General features: G+C 51.7%; 1 protein-coding gene across 3 annotated transcripts in view; it reads left to right on the top strand.

Moving 5' to 3' along the window:
• MAML1 (mastermind like transcriptional coactivator 1) overlaps window positions 1-9,208 on the top strand; it is a 48,281-nt gene extending 39,073 nt beyond the window's left edge. For 2 of the 3 annotated variants that reach the window (XM_058668816.1, XM_058668818.1), the window contains exons 3-5: window positions 4,131-4,352; window positions 7,151-7,247; window positions 8,116-9,208. In XM_058668816.1, the coding sequence (XP_058524799.1) occupies window positions 4,131-4,352; window positions 7,151-7,247; window positions 8,116-9,092 (1,296 nt within the window). In that variant the 3' untranslated portion in view covers window positions 9,093-9,208. The remainder of the gene's footprint in view (window positions 1-4,130; window positions 4,353-7,150; window positions 7,248-8,115) is intronic. The other variant, XM_058668817.1, reaches the window with a different exon arrangement.
• The last annotated feature ends 8,668 nt before the right edge of the window (window positions 9,209-17,876 follow it).

Here is a 17,876-nt window from a genome sequence, read left to right as displayed (position 1 = left end):
ACCCTCTGTATGTTGCAGATAGGATAAGCTTGCCTCTTGCCCTGGAGGTCATTCAAGGCTGAAGGAGTTGAGGAAAGAGAGGAAGGAGCTTATGCCTCTGTGTCTCTTAGGAGTGACAGTCTATAACATAACCAGGTTTGGCTTCTTAACAGGAAACAGTTCCCCCAACATAGGCTGATCTTTAGGCACTTCCTGCACAGCCTAGTGGCTGCGCTGTGCAGGGAAAGGACGCACAGAAGGTACTTCTGGAGGCTTTGCTGTTCGCCTTGTGCAGGCCTCGGTGTGGGTCACCTTGAGTCATTCTACGATGTGCTGCTCCCCAGCTGGTTCTTTGCTTGTTTCCTCCAGAGCCTGTAACCCAGCTGAATCCAATTGCTGTGTAGGGTAGGAAAAGACCCTTCGTGTTGTCTCCTGGTTTTCACTATTGTAATGCTGAGGTAAATGCCTTTGTGTGTTGGTCTCTGGATTTGAAATATACCCTTGTGCTTAAAAATTAAAAATTTAGTAGGCCAGTGTTGTGGCACAGTGGATTAAGCCACTGTTTGCAACTTGGATGTCCCATATCAAAGCATCATTTCAAATGCTGGCTGCTGCTCTTCTAATCCAGCTAAAATACCTGGAAAGGCAGCAGAAGATAAACCAAGCACTCGGATGCCTAGCCACCCACATGAGAGACCCAAATGGAGTTCTTTGCTCCTGGCTTTGGCCTGACCCAGACCTTACTATTGCGGGCTTTTGAGGCGTAAATCAGCAAATGAAAGATTCTGTGTCTCTCCCTCCGTGTTGCTCTGTCTTCCAAATAAATAAAGGAATATTTAAAAAAAAAAAAAAGGCCAAAACCCCAACACTGTTAAACAGTCCCTCCCCTTCGCATTGGGGGTTACGAAGCCGTGGACACCAAACCCTACACATGCTGTACATTTTCCTGTTGCCCCTTCAGCGTGGCCACATAGACCAGAAGTCATTTCTTCTTCCAAGGCTGTAGACTTGCTACTTGGGCCTTGGAACCTTATGGGAAGAAATAAGGGTTCCTGCAACATAATCCCTGTGAAAGCACAGCAGTTGATCTTACAGCCAGCACGGCCCCGTGTGCCTGACTGCCAGGCAGCAGGTGCAGCACAGATGGGTGGAGTGAGTAAAGAAGGGACAGGATGTCATCCTGCTACTCCCTGTGATAGTGACTCAAAGCTGATGAATTGTTTGCTTCTGCAGTTCTCCATTTTAATATTTTGGGAACAGATGTTGACCACAGGAGGGCTCTAGTGGCACTCTGAGGACATTGACACTCATATATGGATGAGGGTGTAGAAGATGAGTGTACTTTAGGGAAGTGACAGGCATTGCGTGTTGCTCATAAACCATAAAAATGCTCCTGAACCAAGACACATGCCCTGTAAGCTGACTTAACAGAAGTCATCCAAACTTACAAAGACATGTACAAGGTGCTCTTTTTTAAAATTGTTTGCGTAGTTGAGAGTGATACACGCCATGTAGGTGTCTGCTTAGGGTGAGGCGGGTTGACCTATGGAGGTTGTTGATAGGGACAGATGTTTCAGGTTTTTTTCTCCTGTGTCTACAGTGGGGAAAGGGAAGGGTCCACTCCTTGCTGTCAAACTACATTGGCACCCACGGATAGGGGTCAGTTATTTGATGACACCTTAGAGATGCTACAAGGGGAACAGTGTTCCCAGAGTGTCTTTGGAGTGCTTTTAATAGTTCTGAGACATTGTCGACTTCATTGCACCAGGGTTGAGAAAATCCAAGGCATACTGGCTGACCAAATCACTAGGCCCAGGAACGTGTTGCAAAGCTTTGACCAGGAGAGTGGTTCAACCTATTCTGCTTTCCATCCTCTAACAAAGCAGTTGATGTCCACTGCTGGCCTGGATAAGCTGGTTGCCATGTCCCCTGTGTGCATCTGGACATGCTGTCCATTGCACAGACATCAGCAGCTTAGGAGGCTCAGTCCTGATACATCCACTACAACATTATACCACATACACTGTGATTTCTGTGTAGTCGGGGTTTGAGTATAGCCATGTAGCTGAGGAGACCCCCAAGAAACCAGCCTGGGATGACCTCAGAAAGGCTTCATGGCTAAGGCTCACATCCTGGGGCAGTGGGGTAAGCTGCTGCTTGCAGCACTGTGTCTCATATCTTTGTATTCCATGTGTGTGTCTGTCTTTCCCTGTCTTTCTCTATAACTCTGCCTATAACTCTGACTTTTCTTTTAAAATTGTTTTTATGTTTATTGAAAGGCAGAGTTACAGAGAAAAGAGAAGAAAGATTTTCCATCTGCTGGTTCACTCCCCAAATGGCCACAGTGGCCAGGGCTGAGCCGATCTAAAGCCAGGAACCAAGAGCTTCCAGGTCTCCCACGTGTGTGCAGGGTCCCAAGGCTTTGTGCCATCCTCGACTGCTTCCCCATGCCACAGGCAGGGAGCTGGATGGGAAGTGGAGCAGCCAGGGCACAAACAGGTACCCATAGGATATGTTGGGGCTTGCAGGTGAAGAATTAGCCTATTGCACCATGAGTCTTGTCACAATAAAGTAAATCTTTTTTTTAAAGTGCTAGTTCTAATACCAGCTGCCCCACTTCAGATCAGACTTGCTGCCAGTGTCCAGACACTGCATGGGTGGGTCCCTGCTCCCCATGCAGAAGACCCAGATGGAGTTGGGCTACCGTTTAGTCCCAGGCCCAGCTGTTGGGGCCACTTGAGAAGTGAATCAACAAATCAAAGATCTCTCTTTCTGTCTTCCCTGGTTCTGTCCCTCTGCCTTTCAAATAGGTAAATGAGTTTAAGGGAGGAAAAAAAAAGGTGCTATCAGCCATCAGCCATGACCTTAGGAAAGGTAGAGTCCCGCAGTGACTACTTTGATAGCCAAGTCCCGCTTTGCATCTGGTGAAGTACTCAGGAAACCTGGGCCTGTGGTTCCAGGGTCACACAGAAACTCATCAGAATCAACCTGAGGTTCGACTCTCAGATGAAGCAGCTCATGAATAAGCACTCACAAGATGGAACTGGTGGCTGTCTTGTTGCTATTGGTTCCCCATTTTTCTTCTAAATGTTAGGTAGTGAGGGGTGGGCATTTGGTAGAGTTTAAAGATGCCATCTGGGATTCCTGCAACCCTTGTTGGCGTGCTGGGTTCAAGCCCTGGCTGCTTTTCTGACTGCATCTTCTTGCTGTTGAGCCCCAAGAGAGGCAGCAGGTCTCAGGTAGGTCCCTGCCACCTGCACAGCAGACTTAGATTGGGCTCCAAGCTCCTGGCTTCAGCCTGGCCCAGTCCTGCTTCCAGGATTTGAGAAGTGACCCACTGGGTGGGAGGTCTCTCTGTTCTTGTCCCTCTGCCTTTTAATTGAAAGTGAAAATCGGGCCCGCAGTGGTTAAGGTCCTCGCCTTGCGCCGGTTCTAATCCCGGCAGCCCCGCTTCCCATCCAGTTCCCTGCTTGTGGCCTGGGAAAGCAGTCGAGGATGGTCCAAAGCCTTGGGATCCTGCACCCACGTGGGAGACCCTGAAGAGCTCCAGGTTCCTGGCTTCGGATTGGCTCCTAACTCCGGCCATTGTGCTCACTTGGGGAGTGAACCATCCAACGGAAGATCTTCCTCTGTCTCTCCTCCTCTCTGTATATCCGCCTTTCCAATAAAAATAAATAAATCTTTTTTTAAAAAGTGAAAATAAATATAAGTTTAAGTAATGGTAATACTTGGGATAATATTATGGTTGCTTTTGGTATGATTCATTTTTGCCCAAGTATTAGCAGAACACCTGAATCTCTATAAAAGTTCTTAGTGACACTCAGTATTTTTGGAGCATTGCTCTCTGACAGAAGCTAAGCAGCCTCTTCAGTGCATGTGCTTGTGTGTGCGTGGATGGAGTACAGAGCTAGCCCCAAACCCTGGGTTCATACACACTTATCGGGCCCCTTCAGAGTGTCCCTCCACTTCCCGCTGCGGAGCAGGCTAGCACATGCTAGGTGGGTCGTGCTAGGCGCCTGCATATGCGGGCGGTGCAGCCCGTTGGTGGCTGGCTGTTCCAAAGGCCTTGGTCAGGGAGGGCGGCGTCCTCACGGGCAGTGCTGATCCGACTGATGAGTGCTGATGGACTTGTGCTTGGTTTCCTCTGACAGGAGCAGAACTCCTCCAGCGTCCCTGTGCCGGCCCAGGCCCCCAGCGTCGGGAGCCAGCAGCCTGCCGTGTCTGTGGCCAGCACCCACAGCAGCTCCCAGTACCTCGGCAGCCAGCAGGCCGCTGTCCTGAAGCAGCATCAGCTGCTTTTGGACCAGCAGAAGCATCTGCAGCAGCAGCAGCAGCAGTTCCTACAAAGGCAGCAGCATCTCCTGGCAGAGCAAGTAAGGGCAAAGGAGGAGAGCCACCTCCTGTCCCAATCCCCCTCCCCCAGTCACACAGCAGCTGCCAGCTTTGCTTCTGCTTTGCCTGCCTGGCGGCAACGCTTCACCCTTGAAAAGCCCCTTCCAGGAGTGTGCCATTTCTCCTGCAAGGGTGCCACATGTCAGAAGACGTTTGTGTCACCCAGTGAGGAAGAACGAGCCTAGAACCTGCAGCTGAAGCTACATTAGAACAGGCATTTGTTGCCGCTCTTGAGAAGCATCTGGTTGAGGCTGGCACTGTTCTGTAGGTTAAGCTGCTGCCTGCGCAGCACCAGATCCAACCTCCAGTGTCCCGTATGGGTGCTACTTTGAGTCCCATTGCTCCATTTCCAGTCCAGCTCCCTGCCAATATGCCTGCGAAAGCAGTGAAAGCTGACCCAAGTCTTTGAGCCTCTATACACACACAGGAGAATTGGAAGAAGACTCTGGCTTATGTCCTCGTTCAGAACCAATAGATGGAAGATCTCTCTTCTTCCTTCTGTTTCTCTGTAGCTCTGACTTGTAACTTTCAATCAGTAGATTTTTTTTTTTTTAAAGATGTATTTATTTTTAGTAGAAAGTCAGATATACAGAAAGGAGGAGAGACAGAGAGAAAGATCTTCTGTCCAATGATTCACTCCCCAAGTGATCGCAATGGCCGGTGCTGCACTGATCCGGAGCCAGGAGGCAGAAACTTCCCTCAGATCCCCCATATGGGTGCAGGGTCCCAATGCATTGGGTCATCCTCAACTGCTTTCCTGGGCCACAAGCAGGGAGCTGGATGGGAAACGGAGCCGCCGGGATTAGAACCGGCGCCCATATGGGATCTGAGGCGTGTTCTAGGCGAGGACTTCAGCCACTAGGCCACAGAGCCGGGCCCTCAGATCAGTAGATTAAAAAAAAAAAAAAAACAGAAAAAGGCAGCAGTAGCTGGCATAGCTGCATCCCACATTACAGTGCCCAGCTCTGCTCACTGCAGCTTACTGCTGTGCCCACCTGGGAAGCAGCAGCAGATGACTCCATCACTGAGATCCCTGCTCGAGCGTCCAGGCTGCCGGCTGGGACCTGACTCAACCTCAGGAGAATGAACCAGTGTGTGGAAGATACCTGTGTGGATGTGTGCGTGCACACATTGATTCTCTGCATTTTAAATAAATATTTAAATTATTTTTATTGTAAGGTCAGGTATCTAGAGAGGAGTAGAAGCAAAGAAAGATCTTCCATACATTGATTCACTTCCCAAGTGGAGCTAAGCTTAGCTTATCTGAAGCCAGGAGCTTTTTTCCCATGCCGGTGCAGGGTCCCAAGGCTTAAAGCCATCTTTGACTGCTTTCCTAGGCCACAAGCAAGGAGCTGGATGGAAAGCAGGGCTGCCAGGATTAGAACTGGTGCCCATATGGAATCCCATCACATTCAAGGTGAGGACTTTAGCCACTAGGCTACCAGGCTGGGCCACATGTAAACAGTTTTAAGCATACTTTTCAAATAAATGGTTCAGGAGCTGGCATTGTCACGACTGCTCCATTTCCAGTCCAGCTCCTTGCTAATACTTCTGGGAAAGTAGTAGAAGACAGTCCAACGGCTTGGATGCTTGCACGCATAAAAGAAACTCAGCTAGAATTCCAGGCTTCTGGATTCTACCTGGCTCAGTCATGGCTGTTGTGGTCATTTGGGGAGTGAAGCTTCAATGGAAGATTGCTCTGTGTCTCTTCTCTTCTCCCTTTCTGTCTCTGTTCTCTTTCTCTCTCTCTCTCACACTCTCACTCTCAGTCTCACTGTCACTCTCTTGTCTTTCTCCTTCCCTCCTTCTGTGTATCTCTGCCCTTCAAATAAATAAAATGAAGCTTAAAAAATAAAATTTAAAAAATGACTCATGGTTGACGGCTTCCAAATCGCTATCATGCAGAACTGTTAGTTTGCTGTAAGCTCAACGTGAAGCTGTGCTCTAAGTTCTCGAATTCATGTATGATGTGCTCACTTGGTCACATGCAACTGCCCAGGTTACAGACCAACCTTCTCAGGATATTAAATATGGAATGGAGTTTTTGCTCAACTTTAGGACATCTACAGTTCACTTTGGTGTGCCTGGATTCAAGCCCCCACTGCAGTTCGCATCCTGCTTCCTGCTGTTCCATACCCTGGGAAACAGTGGCTGAGGGCCCAAGTGGGAGACCCAGGTAGAGTCCCAGGCTCTACTTCAGCACGGCCTAACCCTAGCTGTGGTGAGCATTTGGGAGCTGAACCAGCTAGTCAGTGAAAGATGTGTGTCTTTCTCTCTCTGCCTATCATAAAAACAAGTAGTCTCATTCCTCCCTCCTTTTTTTTTTTTTTAATTTACTTTACTGATAGGGAGAGGGAGAAAACAGTCATCCAACCGCTAGTTGTCTTGCCGAATGACCACAGCGGCCAGGTCTGGGCCAGGTCAGGGCCAGGAACTCCATCTGGATCTTCCATGTGAGATTCTGGCCCAAGTGTTTGGGCTATTATCTGCTTTCCCAGGCACATTAGCAGGGAGCTGGATCAGAAGTAGAGCACAGAGGACCAAATCAGCACTGTTGGATGAGATGCTGTTGGTACATGCAGCAGCTTAGGCCACTGGGCCACAGCACCAGCCCCCGACACCTGTTGTTAGTTCACCACTCCTTAGGTTTGTCCTGTCCTCCTGTGGCCTGCAATCTCCCCGCAGGAGTTCACTGGCCTGTTTTAACAGGAGCCATTTGTGAGTGACAGCCTTGGGTGATTGACGCTTCTCTGGCCTGCCTTGGTTGTTGATTTTCTAGGAAAAGCAGCAGTTTCAGCGCCATCTGACCCGCCCGCCACCCCAGTACCAGGACCCAAACCAGAGCCCTTTCCCACAGCAAGTTGGACAGTTCACAGGTAAGGTGCTGCCATGGGAGCCGAGAGCGCAGGCACCTGTGGCTGCTTGCTGTTGGGTCCTGACTGGCCCCAGCTCTGTGCTGGGAGCTGGCTGGTGACTTGGGGTGAAGCAGGAAGCAGCCCTTTGCCTCTGTGTCCCTTCAGAACCCAAGCTGCTTCAGACACAGGGAAACTAAACACCCGCCTTGGTGTGCTCACTTCATGTCCCAGAGGCAGCTAGCTTCACAGTGGATGGGTGGCCAACAAAGGTGGGAATCCTGACTGAGCTGTCAGCTGTCCCCTTGGAGACGTGCTGCGGACCTTGCTCAGGCAGTGCTCTGAGAACTGCCCTGGCCCTACCTGCACTTCCCCTTGCAGTGGCTAAAAAACTGACCACATGCCTATGTCCTGGGGAGGCCAAGTGGGCTTTGAAGTTTGGGCTAACCGGGAGCTGCCGACTGGCCATGGCCATGGCCATGGCCCAGGCTCCCTCGCACATTGCAGTGGACCATTAAGGGAAAGCACATAGGTGCTCTCAGCTCCCTTCTTCACCCAGTTTTTATTGTGAGGAAGAGGAAACTGAAGCCCTAGCCCATGGCTGCATTGTGGCTCGCCCACCCGGAAAAGTCAGTTTCCCAGTTCTGATGTCCCTGAAGCCAGAAGCCCTAGACAGCCAGGAACCCACTGTCCCCAGCACGGGCTTTCTGCCGAGCCCCTCTGGCCCTCCGGGTTTTCTTCTTGGCCAGTAGAGCACTGATCATGAAATAGCTGGTATTAGGATAGTCCCTTATACCAGGGCTGAGAACTAACTCCTTGAGGTGTCTTGTCATCTTGTCACTATTGGTAGTATGATGCCAGCCTGATGAACAGGACCCTCTCTTTCTCCCAGGGTCCTCCGTGGCCACGCCGGGCATGAGCAACCTGGGTCCGTCCAGCTCTCGCTGCCCTCGAGTGTTCCCGCAGGCTGGGAATCTGATGCCAATGGGTGCTGGACACACCTCCGTGTCCTCTCTCCCCTCCAGCCAAGGCCAGCAGGAGCGAGGGGTGGCCCCCTTCGCCAGCTCGCAGGGCATGCCTCCCAGCAGTCTGTATGGCGTGGCCTCTGGCATCACACCGATTGTCACCCCAGCCCCGCCCCAGGCCTCCAACGGCCACAGCCACATGGCCCGGCAGACAGCCATCGGCCCGAGTGCCTCCGTGTCAGCTGCCTATGGACCGAACTCTCTGGGCAGCTCTGGCCTCTCACAGCAGCACGGTAAGGGAAGCCTGAACTCTGGCTTAAGCAAGCCTCAGGTCCCCCGGGTGTCGGCAGCCATGGGAGGCCAGAATGCCTCGTGGCAGCATCAGGGAATGCCGAGCCTGAGCAGCCAGAGCCCAGCCAACAGCACGGTTGGCCCCTTCCCGGCGGCCTCCAGTTTCCATATGCAGCAGGCCCACCTGAAGATGTCCAGCCCGCAGTTCTCCCAGGCGATGGCCAACAGGCCTGCAGCCCCCATGAACTCCACAGCGGCCACGGGCGCCATTCTGCCAGCTGTGAGTGCGCAGCCCAGGACCAGTGCCGCCGCCGCCCCACCACCAGCGGCCCAGCAGCAGGCCATGCCAGGCCTGAGCCCTGCCGCGCCTGAGCTCGGGGGCTTCAGCCAGAGCCCCGCCTCCCAGATGGGCGGCCGGGCAAGCCTGCACTGCACCCAGACCTACCCCATGCGGACTGCAGGCCAGGAGCTGCCCTTTGCCTACAGCGGACAGCCAGGTGGCAATGGGCTGTCCAGTGTGGCTGGACACACTGACCTCATCGACTCCCTGCTGAAGAATAGGACTTCAGAGGAGTGGATGAATGATTTGGATGACCTTTTAGGGGCTCAGTAGGGAGAGATTGGTTATGTTTTTAAGATCTATATCCTATATTTTTGTTCTCAGATTTAAGAAAGAGCAACTACTTTGGACCAAAAGTGCATGGCCCAGGATGCTGGGCAGGAAGAACCTGGGCCCATTCAGGGTGTGCAAGGCTCCTGGGTCAGCAGTGTAGCCCCTGGGGCTAGTCCCTGCCCATATGCTGGCAGCAGGCCCCTTGTTGCCTCTCACGGCGGTTCTCTAAGTGACCAAAAGCCCACAGCAGGAGCAGTGTGGCCCGGGGAAGAGGCCTGTGGGACTGCGCTCAGCAGTGCTCACTTCCTTTCAGCTCTGCACCTGCCCCAGCGCTGTGCACAAGTGTTTGTGGAAACTTTATATACCATAATTATTTTGCAACTTATAGCATAGAAAATATATATTTGTAATGTTAGAAAGGTTTGTAAACAGCTTAGGAGTGGTGAGCAGCCTTGGCAACATGTGGATTCCTCCTCTCTGTCCGCTCTCGGGAGGAGGGCAGGTGCTGGGACTCACCAGCAGCCCTGGGCAGTGCCTACTGCCCTCTGGAAGTGGCTCAGCGTGCGAGGGCTGTGCCCTCCAGGCGTGTGCAGCAGCTTCCCTGCACCTCTGCATGTCCCATGACCTTTCCGTCTGCCTCCTTCCTCTCTGCCGCTCTCCAGCCAAAGTGGGAAAGAGTGGTTTCTGTTGGAGGGGATAGAGCTAGCCAGGAGGCCACAGGCCTGGGGGAGGGAGCTCCGCTCCACCGAGGGCCTCTGCGCCCTGCACCATGACTTGCACTTTCACAGAGATCGCTTTATAACACTAACACGCCCTGAGATGCAGGTGGGTCTTGCTGTTGATGAGTTCTATGAGTTGATGGACTTGACTGAGCTGAGAGGCAGGTAGAGGTGCACACACAGGGCCGGGAGAGGCCATGCCTCACTCCCCGTGTCCCTGGAGCCTGAACGCGGCTCTGTCTAGAAACGTCACAGGTAAGAACTAGGCCAGGAGAAATATGGCCAGCCTGCAGTGTCCGGAAGGGCCTTGCCCACTTGCCCATTTGTTGTCTTGCACCACAGTGCCTTGTTTCTGGGGGTGCTCAGGCCCTCGGATCCCAGATAGCCATTTGCCAGCACAGGTAGAGTAGGGGCTCTTTCCCCTCTCTCAGCCTCCCTGCCTTGCCCCAGATCCTCAGCTTAGCTCTCCAAAACCCCCGTCCTGCCCACCACGCAGGCTGGCCAATCAGAAGGTGAGGACGGTGTGTCTGCAGGTTTTCTACCAAAAAACAGGGCTGGAGGCCAGCCTGGCCCTCTGCCGCGCCCCCAGGGCCACTGCCCTGCTGCCAGCCTGGCCCTCGCCCTCTGCCTTATTGCCGGGGTTGCCACACAGACAGGGGCATCTCATTGCTGCAGTGTCCTAGCAATAAAATGTGACTCTTAGTCGCGCCCAGGGAGCTTCCCGTGGCTTTATTTATGAATCTGGTTTTGGGGAGCAGTGGGGAGAGCTGACATCCGGCGGCCCCCTTCCCCAGAGCCACGACTCAGAAGAAAAGGGTGCTCGGACTTCCTACACATTCGCTTTGTGTAAATAAATGTTTACAGTTTTATATGGAAGATGGAATGAGCGTTAGAGCTGCCGACTGTATATTTTTTACTTTTATAGATTTTAAAAAAAACTATCATCCTTTATATATGTGTTTTGGGGGGAGCTGTGATAAGTTTTATGGCAAACAGTTGGTATTGTTAACTTTTTATTGTCATCAAAAGTACATGAAAATCCTATTAATCCCGTTATTATTCTACTGCCCTTAACCCAGGTATACACCAAAAAAGAAATCTTTTCTTTTCTTTGTTTTATCATTATAAAAATAATAAAAGTATTTTGTTAGTATGGAAACTGCCTGTGCTGTTGACTTCTGTGGGCCCTGTCGTGGGGGGAAGGGCAGCAGGTTCCATGAGTCTCAGATTGTAGGATGACAGGTGCTAAATCGGAGCTCATGGCACGCTGAAACACCAGCCCCCTGAGTTGGACTGCACAGCCTCAAAGAAGCTGCAGGCCTACAGGGTCAAGGCAGGGGCCGCTTCCCTGGGCGCAGTAGGCTTAGCTTCTCTGACTGTGACACTGGCATTCCTGTCCCAGCTGCTCCACTTCCAATCCAGTTCCCTGTTTATGGCCTGGGAAAACAGCAAAGGATGGCTAAGTCCTTGTGCCCACACTCACATGGGAGACCCAGTAGAGGTTCCTGGCTCGGAATTGGCTCTGTTTCAGTCTTTGCAGCCATTTGGGGAGTGAACCAGCAGACAGAAGATCTGTGTCTCTCTTCTCTTTCTGCAAATCTGCCTTTCAAAGGGAAATAAAAACTTACCCAAAAAATGGGCCTGGCACAGTGGCCTAGCAGCTAAAGTTCTCGTCTTAAATGTGCCAGGATCCCATATGGGGCTTTCAAGGCGAGGACTTTAGCCTCTAGGCCACGCCGCCGGGCCCTCCCAAGCTCCTTTAAACTTTATCCGTCCAGCATCTCCCTGTGGCAAACCTTGCGCACACTTGTGGGTCCTTGGCCCAGGTTGACTTTGTCTACCTCTTGTTCTGGCAGGAACAGTGTCCTTACCCAATCGTCCTAAACACAATCCAGTTCTTACTGTTGAGTATTGCAGCCCAGCCTTACCTGGTCCACACCCAGACACAGCCCTCATGTGGTTCAGCGAGACATGAGACCTAGCCTAGGCCATGCTACACCCACACTGGCTGTCACAAACACCAGTGGCTGCTGGAGTCTAGCCCAGTCTGACGCTCCCCAGACCCAGTCCCCATCCATGCTGAGGGAGATTGCAGCCATGTCCAGCCAAGCCAGGCGTGTTCCAGACACAGATCCTGTGTGTGCCATCGGAGATTGCTGTTCCATATACTTCCCAGCATATTCTGCCTCACGTGCTGATTAGTGTCATGGACCAGCCTCACCTTACCCATTCCCTGTCCCAACTCTCACTGGGAGGTTCTGTGATCTAGCCCTGCAAGTTCAGTGGCCTTGTCCATGGAAGACCCTCAAAAGTTGTTCCTCACTTGGTCATGAACCCTCAGCTCCCTGTTTGACCCCACCTGTGTCATCCCCCAGACTAAATGTCAGTCCACACCCCTGAGTCCCCAGAACATGGCACTGGGTGAGCCAAGGACTTCACCCGGCACCATTGGTGCCCGGGCCACCCAAGCCCTTTCCTGCCCTAGGGGGCCATGCCACCCAGCTGTCCATACCTTTGCTGGTCAAAAGACTTCCAGGCTGGGGAAGGGCCTGAAGCCCAGCTGAGTCTCCCCTTCCCCAGGGAGCCATGCCACCCAGCTGTCCGCACCCTAATTGGAGGTCCACATGGGCATGTATCCCTCTTAACTACGTAAACATCATCAAAAATAAAATGACTTTATTACTTTAAAAAATTCAAGACAGTAATCCAGACCAGGCAAGGTTACAGTACCCACCATCACACATGTGGGTCAGGTTGGGGGTGGGCCAAGCTGGGCCAGTTCATAGCACCCACTGGCAGATGTGAGTACCAGGACAGAGTACAGGACAGGCCAGGTCAGGCTGCAACACCAGCTATTTCACATTACGGCCAAGACTGGAGGCTGGCTGGACTGGGCTAGGCTACATCAGCCACCAGCATGAGCTTGAACTGGGGGCAAGCTGTGCTGGACCAAGCAGCAGCATCCCCAGTGAATAGCATGCCCAAATGTACATGGGAGATACAGAGTCCATTGGGACCCGCAGAGAACGTCTACTACAAAGCAAAGGATTAGAGGGCAGAACAAATTGGACAACTCTCCCAGCCACAAGCATTTGGACCTTGGTAAGATTTCCTCATACTTGGAGCAACAAAATCAACAGCCTTTCAGAACCGCTTGAGCAGTGCCCTTGGAGCATACCCCACGTTGGAGACCCTGGGATGAGTGGGAGGCTAGGTGAGGCTTTTTCCCTTATCTCCCCCTCTCACCCCAGATACAGAAAAAATAAATTTAAAAAAAATGTGGAAACAATGGTCTTACCCACTGTCCTGTGGCCCTTGACCCTAATCAACTATGTAAAGATTATCAAAATAATAATTCATATTTTTTAAAAATCAAGTATTGTGCTCTTGGAGCATGCTCCACATCGGGGACCCTGAGATGACATACGGTGGCCGTTCCCCAACCCCGGGTACTGTTGTGGCTAGGATGCTGGGTGAAACTTCTCCCCTCTCTCCCTCCGTTCCCCCAAATACAGGAAGAAGAAAAAGAAAACTGGAAACAAATTGTTTAATCCACTTTCTCTTATTCCTCGACCCTTCCCATCCTAATAAGTGGTCCACCTGGCATGTATCCTTCTCAACTATGTAAACATCATCAAAAATAAAATGTAAAGAAAAATGCACAAGATTAGGTGGCCAGTGTGATGGTTCAGTTGATCCTTCACCTGATGCATGCACCAGGATCCCCTATGGGCGCCAGTTCTAATCCCGGCTGCTCCACTTCCCATCCAGATCCCTGCTGTGGCCTGGGAAAGCAGTTGAGGACGGCCCAAAGCCTTGGCACCCTGCACCCACATGGGATACCCGGAAGAAACTCCTAGCTCCTGGCTCCTGGCTCCTGGCTTTGGACCAGCTCAGCTCCAGCCGTTGCGGCCACTTGGGGAGTGAACCAGCACTCAGGAAGATCTTTCTCTCATTGTCTCTCCATAAATCTGACTTTCCAATAAAAAAAAATCTTTTTAAAAAGAGAAAGAAGGAAAGAAAAGGAAAATTCATTTTCTTGTGCAATAAGGACTGAGAAAGTATCTGTCCTGGACACCATTGTTCCCATAACAACAACATCCTGGAAGGCTGGCACATGCCCAGACAGCAGGGTCGCAGGGCACGGGGTCCTGCAGGCTGGATCTGCCCTGCCCAGCGTGGTGCTGTGCCCAGCCTGTTTCTTAGGCAAGGAAGTCAAAGTGCAGAGGAGTAAGTAGTTCTAGTTCTTGTTCTTTTTTTTTTTCCCCAAGAAAGGGGAAATAAGTCACATGTGTTTGTTCGTTTGTGCAAAAAGGAAGGCAGGAAAGATAACTCAGAAACCAGAGATTAAGCCCTGGCAGGCAATAGAAGGCGAGGGTTGGGGAGGCTAGGAGGAGGGCTCAACTGCCTCTCTGAGCAGAGCTTTGAATCATGTTAACATTCACATAGTGAATCCAAGCAACACAGATGAGAGAAATCCATCCTGCGTTTTCAAAGAAAAGAAACAGGTGGCTGAACAGCAGTTCAGAGGACTAAAGCCGTTAACATCCTGGCCTCAGAGAGCAGAGGGTGGCCCCACCCTGAGGCCCCCGGCTGAGGGGACCACAATGCAGAGACCTCAGCCTGCCTAGCTGAGGCAGCATCATGCAGACAGCAGCAACCAGAGCTTTCTTAGGGTGGGGGGTGGGGGGCGGGGAGCAGGAGAAGGAAATAGGCAATTGTCTTAACAGCTCCACATTCTGCATTGGCCCATGTCCACTGAACGGGAAAGTTCCCTCCACACAACCTTAAGGGCGAACAGGAGCTCCCTGTGTACCCCCAGAGGGAATGTGCCACCTGTAACACGGGCCCCTTGCTTTCAGTTTAATAATGGTAGTTTAAACCTCCTTTTAAAAATGTCAAAGACTGGGCCCGGCGTGGTAGTCTAGCAGCTAAAGTCCTCGCCTAGAACGCGCCTTGGATCCCATATGGGTGCCGGTTCTAATCCCAGCAGCTCCACTTCCCATCCAGCTCCCTGCTTGTGGCCTGGGAAAGCAGCAGAGTGTGACCCAAGTCTTTGGGACCCTGCCACCACCTGGGAGACCCAAGAAGTTCCTGGCTCCTGGCTCAGCTCCAGCTGTTGCGGCCCCTTGGGGAGTGAACTAGCCAATGAAAGATTCTCTCTGCCTCTCTCTTTCTCTCTCCTCCCCCTACCCCGTGTGTGTGTGTCTCCATCTCTCTGTAACTCTGCCTTTCAATATAAATAAATAAATCTTTTAAAAATAGATATAAAAGATGTTCATAGAGGCCGCCATCATGATGTAGTTGCTTAAAGTGCTGCCTGCTACTCCAGCCTCCCATATGGGCACCAATTCAATTCCTGGTTTGTCCATTTCCAATGCAGCTTCCTGCTGATGGCCTGGGGAAGCAACAGAGAATGGCCCACTCCTCTACACTCATTTGAGAAACCTAGATGAACCTCTTGAGTTCAGTTCAGCCCAGCCCCAGCCCTTACAATCATTGGAAGAATGCACCAGTGGATGAAAGATTCTCCGTGTGTGTGTGTGTATGTGTGCAGTCTCTCCTCTCTCCCTCTCTCTCTATCTATCTCTCCCTCTCTCTCTCTGCCTTTTAAAGAAATAAAATCTTTTCCTCAACTGTAAGCAACTGCCTAGGCAAGTGTTACGCTGCTGGGAGAAAAGCAACCAATAGCTGGCCAGTATCCTGGACTTGGTTAATGCTAAATCTGTATTAACTATACCGCAGTGGCAACTAATAGTTGCCTAATCTAGTTGTTTAAAAAGATATGTGGCAGAGGGCAGACGCCAAGATGCCAGGAGACAGGGCCTAGGGACCAGTGTGTGAGTGTGCATGGGCCCTAGGTAGGCAGGCAGGGCCCCAGGTTGGCACAGCACACTGTCAGGAGACTGGGCCTGAGGATCTGCACACTTTTGGGCATGGGGGGCTGTGGATTGCTCAGGGAAGGAGCTCTGGGCATATGTGGGAGGGAGGACTGCTGAGGGAGGATGTGAGAGGTGTGGAGTGACTTCTTGGGGATTCTACCAATCTGGTTATTGCACTTGCATGTAAATAAGGGAGCTGAGACTGGGTGTTTTAGAGGAGGAAAACCAGAGGACCTTTTATGGCCAAACCAATATACTCACCCACATGGGAGACCAGACCTGGGTTTGTTGATCTCAACCGCCACCTACTGATGTGCACGAAAGCCATGGTTAGGAGGCCTGCAAGCAACGGCTAGACCTCAATACCCAACAGTGAGTGTAGGAACAGGGGATGGGTAAAATTAGACTGGGCCATGACACTAACCTGCACACAAGAGAACTGGGTCTGAGAGCAGATTTTGTGGGGGAGCATGGGCTCACCCCTGTGGAACTGCAATATTCACTGGTTTGATCAAGAACTATGGTGGGTGAGGGCTGAGCGAAGCATAACCGTGGAACTCAGTGATACTCATGGGTACTGGGGTTGCAAACTGGTCAGGCTGCTCCAGGCTGCAGCACCCATAGGCACACCCAGGAATAGTGTGGGGTGGGCCAGGTTGTAACACCCCAGCACATGCAAAGGCCAAAACTGGGGAGGAGGGGCAGACTGTACTGAATAAAGACCTAGGACCCAGGCCCAGTGCTTGTAACCTAGCAGCTAAAGTTCTCAACTAGCGTACGCCCCGGGATCCCATATGGGCGCTGGTTCATGTCCCGGCAGCTCCACTTCCCATCCAGCTCCCTGCTTGTGGCCTGGGAAAGCAGTCAAGGATGGCCCAAAGCTTTGGGACCCTGCACCCGCATGGGAGACCTGGAAGAAGCTCCTGGCTCTGGACTGGCTCAGCTCCAACTGTTGCGGCCGCTTGGGGAGTGAATCATCGGATGGAAGATCTTCCTCTCTGTCGATCTTCCTCTCTGTATATCTGACTTTCCAGTAAAAATAAACAAATCTTTTTACTTTCTTTTGATAATCTTACATAGTTGATTAGGGTACAAAGGGTCAAGGGCTACAGGAAAGTGGGTAAGACCATTGTTTCCACACTAATATCATTTTTCCCCCCATATCTGGGGTCAGGGGAGAAACAAAGGGAGAAGACCCCACCCAGCCTCCCATCCATCCCAGGTCCCCGATGTGGGGCATGCTCTGAGGGTCCTGCTCAAGTGGTTTTGATAGCCCAACAGTTCTAAATTGCTGCCAGTCTCACCACTCCAAGCACGATGAAATTTATTCAGAATCCACTGGCTGACATAGTCTCTTCATGTTTGGGGTTCTTAGATCAGATCAGCAGTTCAGTTGGAGGGCTCTCCAAAGAAACTTCATCTGAGGTGATCCCAGACCTGATTCTTGTGTGTGCTTGCCAGTACAGGGTCCGGCACCGTCTGTCGCCCAAACCAGTTTATACACATGCTGGTCGCTGCAATTGCTGGGTCAGTTCTGTCTCCAGCCCTGTCTTCCACGCAAACCAATGGGTGTTGCAGTCCAGCCTGATCCTGCCCACTTCATACTCAGTCCTCATGCAAACCAGTGGGAGCTTCAACCTAGTTGGGGCGACTCCCCACAACCCCGACCAGGCCCGATCCCTACCCTGGTTCCTGTGCTTGCCACTACGTACCGCAGACTTGTTCAGTCTATCCCGTTTAGCTCTCATATGTCAATGGGCATTAACTCCTAGTTCAACCCAACTAGTGCTACTATAAGGTCCATGCACATACTGGCGGGTACCTGTCTGTCTAGCCACCCCGCCCCTGTCCTGGTTTTCATGCTCTCCAGTAGGAATGGTAAACCAAGAAGGAGGTGCCCACTATTTCCCTTCTAGGCTACTCCCAGATTATGCACACTCCAGGTGGTTCTGGAGTTTAACTTGACAGATTTAGCCCCAGTGCCAGCCTCTGCCAGCTGATGCTGCGGCAAAGCCCAACCAACCCTCACCCACTCTAATTTTTGCTTGCACCAGTCAGAAAAGTCAGCTCAACCTGGCTTTTCCCTGATCTAGGTCACATGAGACCCACAGGTGTTGTAGCCCTGCCTGGTCTGGTCTGCCCCCATCCAAACTCATGCTCTGCAGTGGGAGTGGTTGTCCAGC

The sequence above is a fragment of the Ochotona princeps genome, chromosome 9 (assembly GCF_030435755.1).
Source record: "Ochotona princeps isolate mOchPri1 chromosome 9, mOchPri1.hap1, whole genome shotgun sequence".
Lineage (NCBI taxonomy): Eukaryota > Metazoa > Chordata > Mammalia > Lagomorpha > Ochotonidae > Ochotona > Ochotona princeps.
Note: the sequence above shows the minus strand (reverse complement) of the source record. Positions and strands in the feature narration are given on the sequence as shown.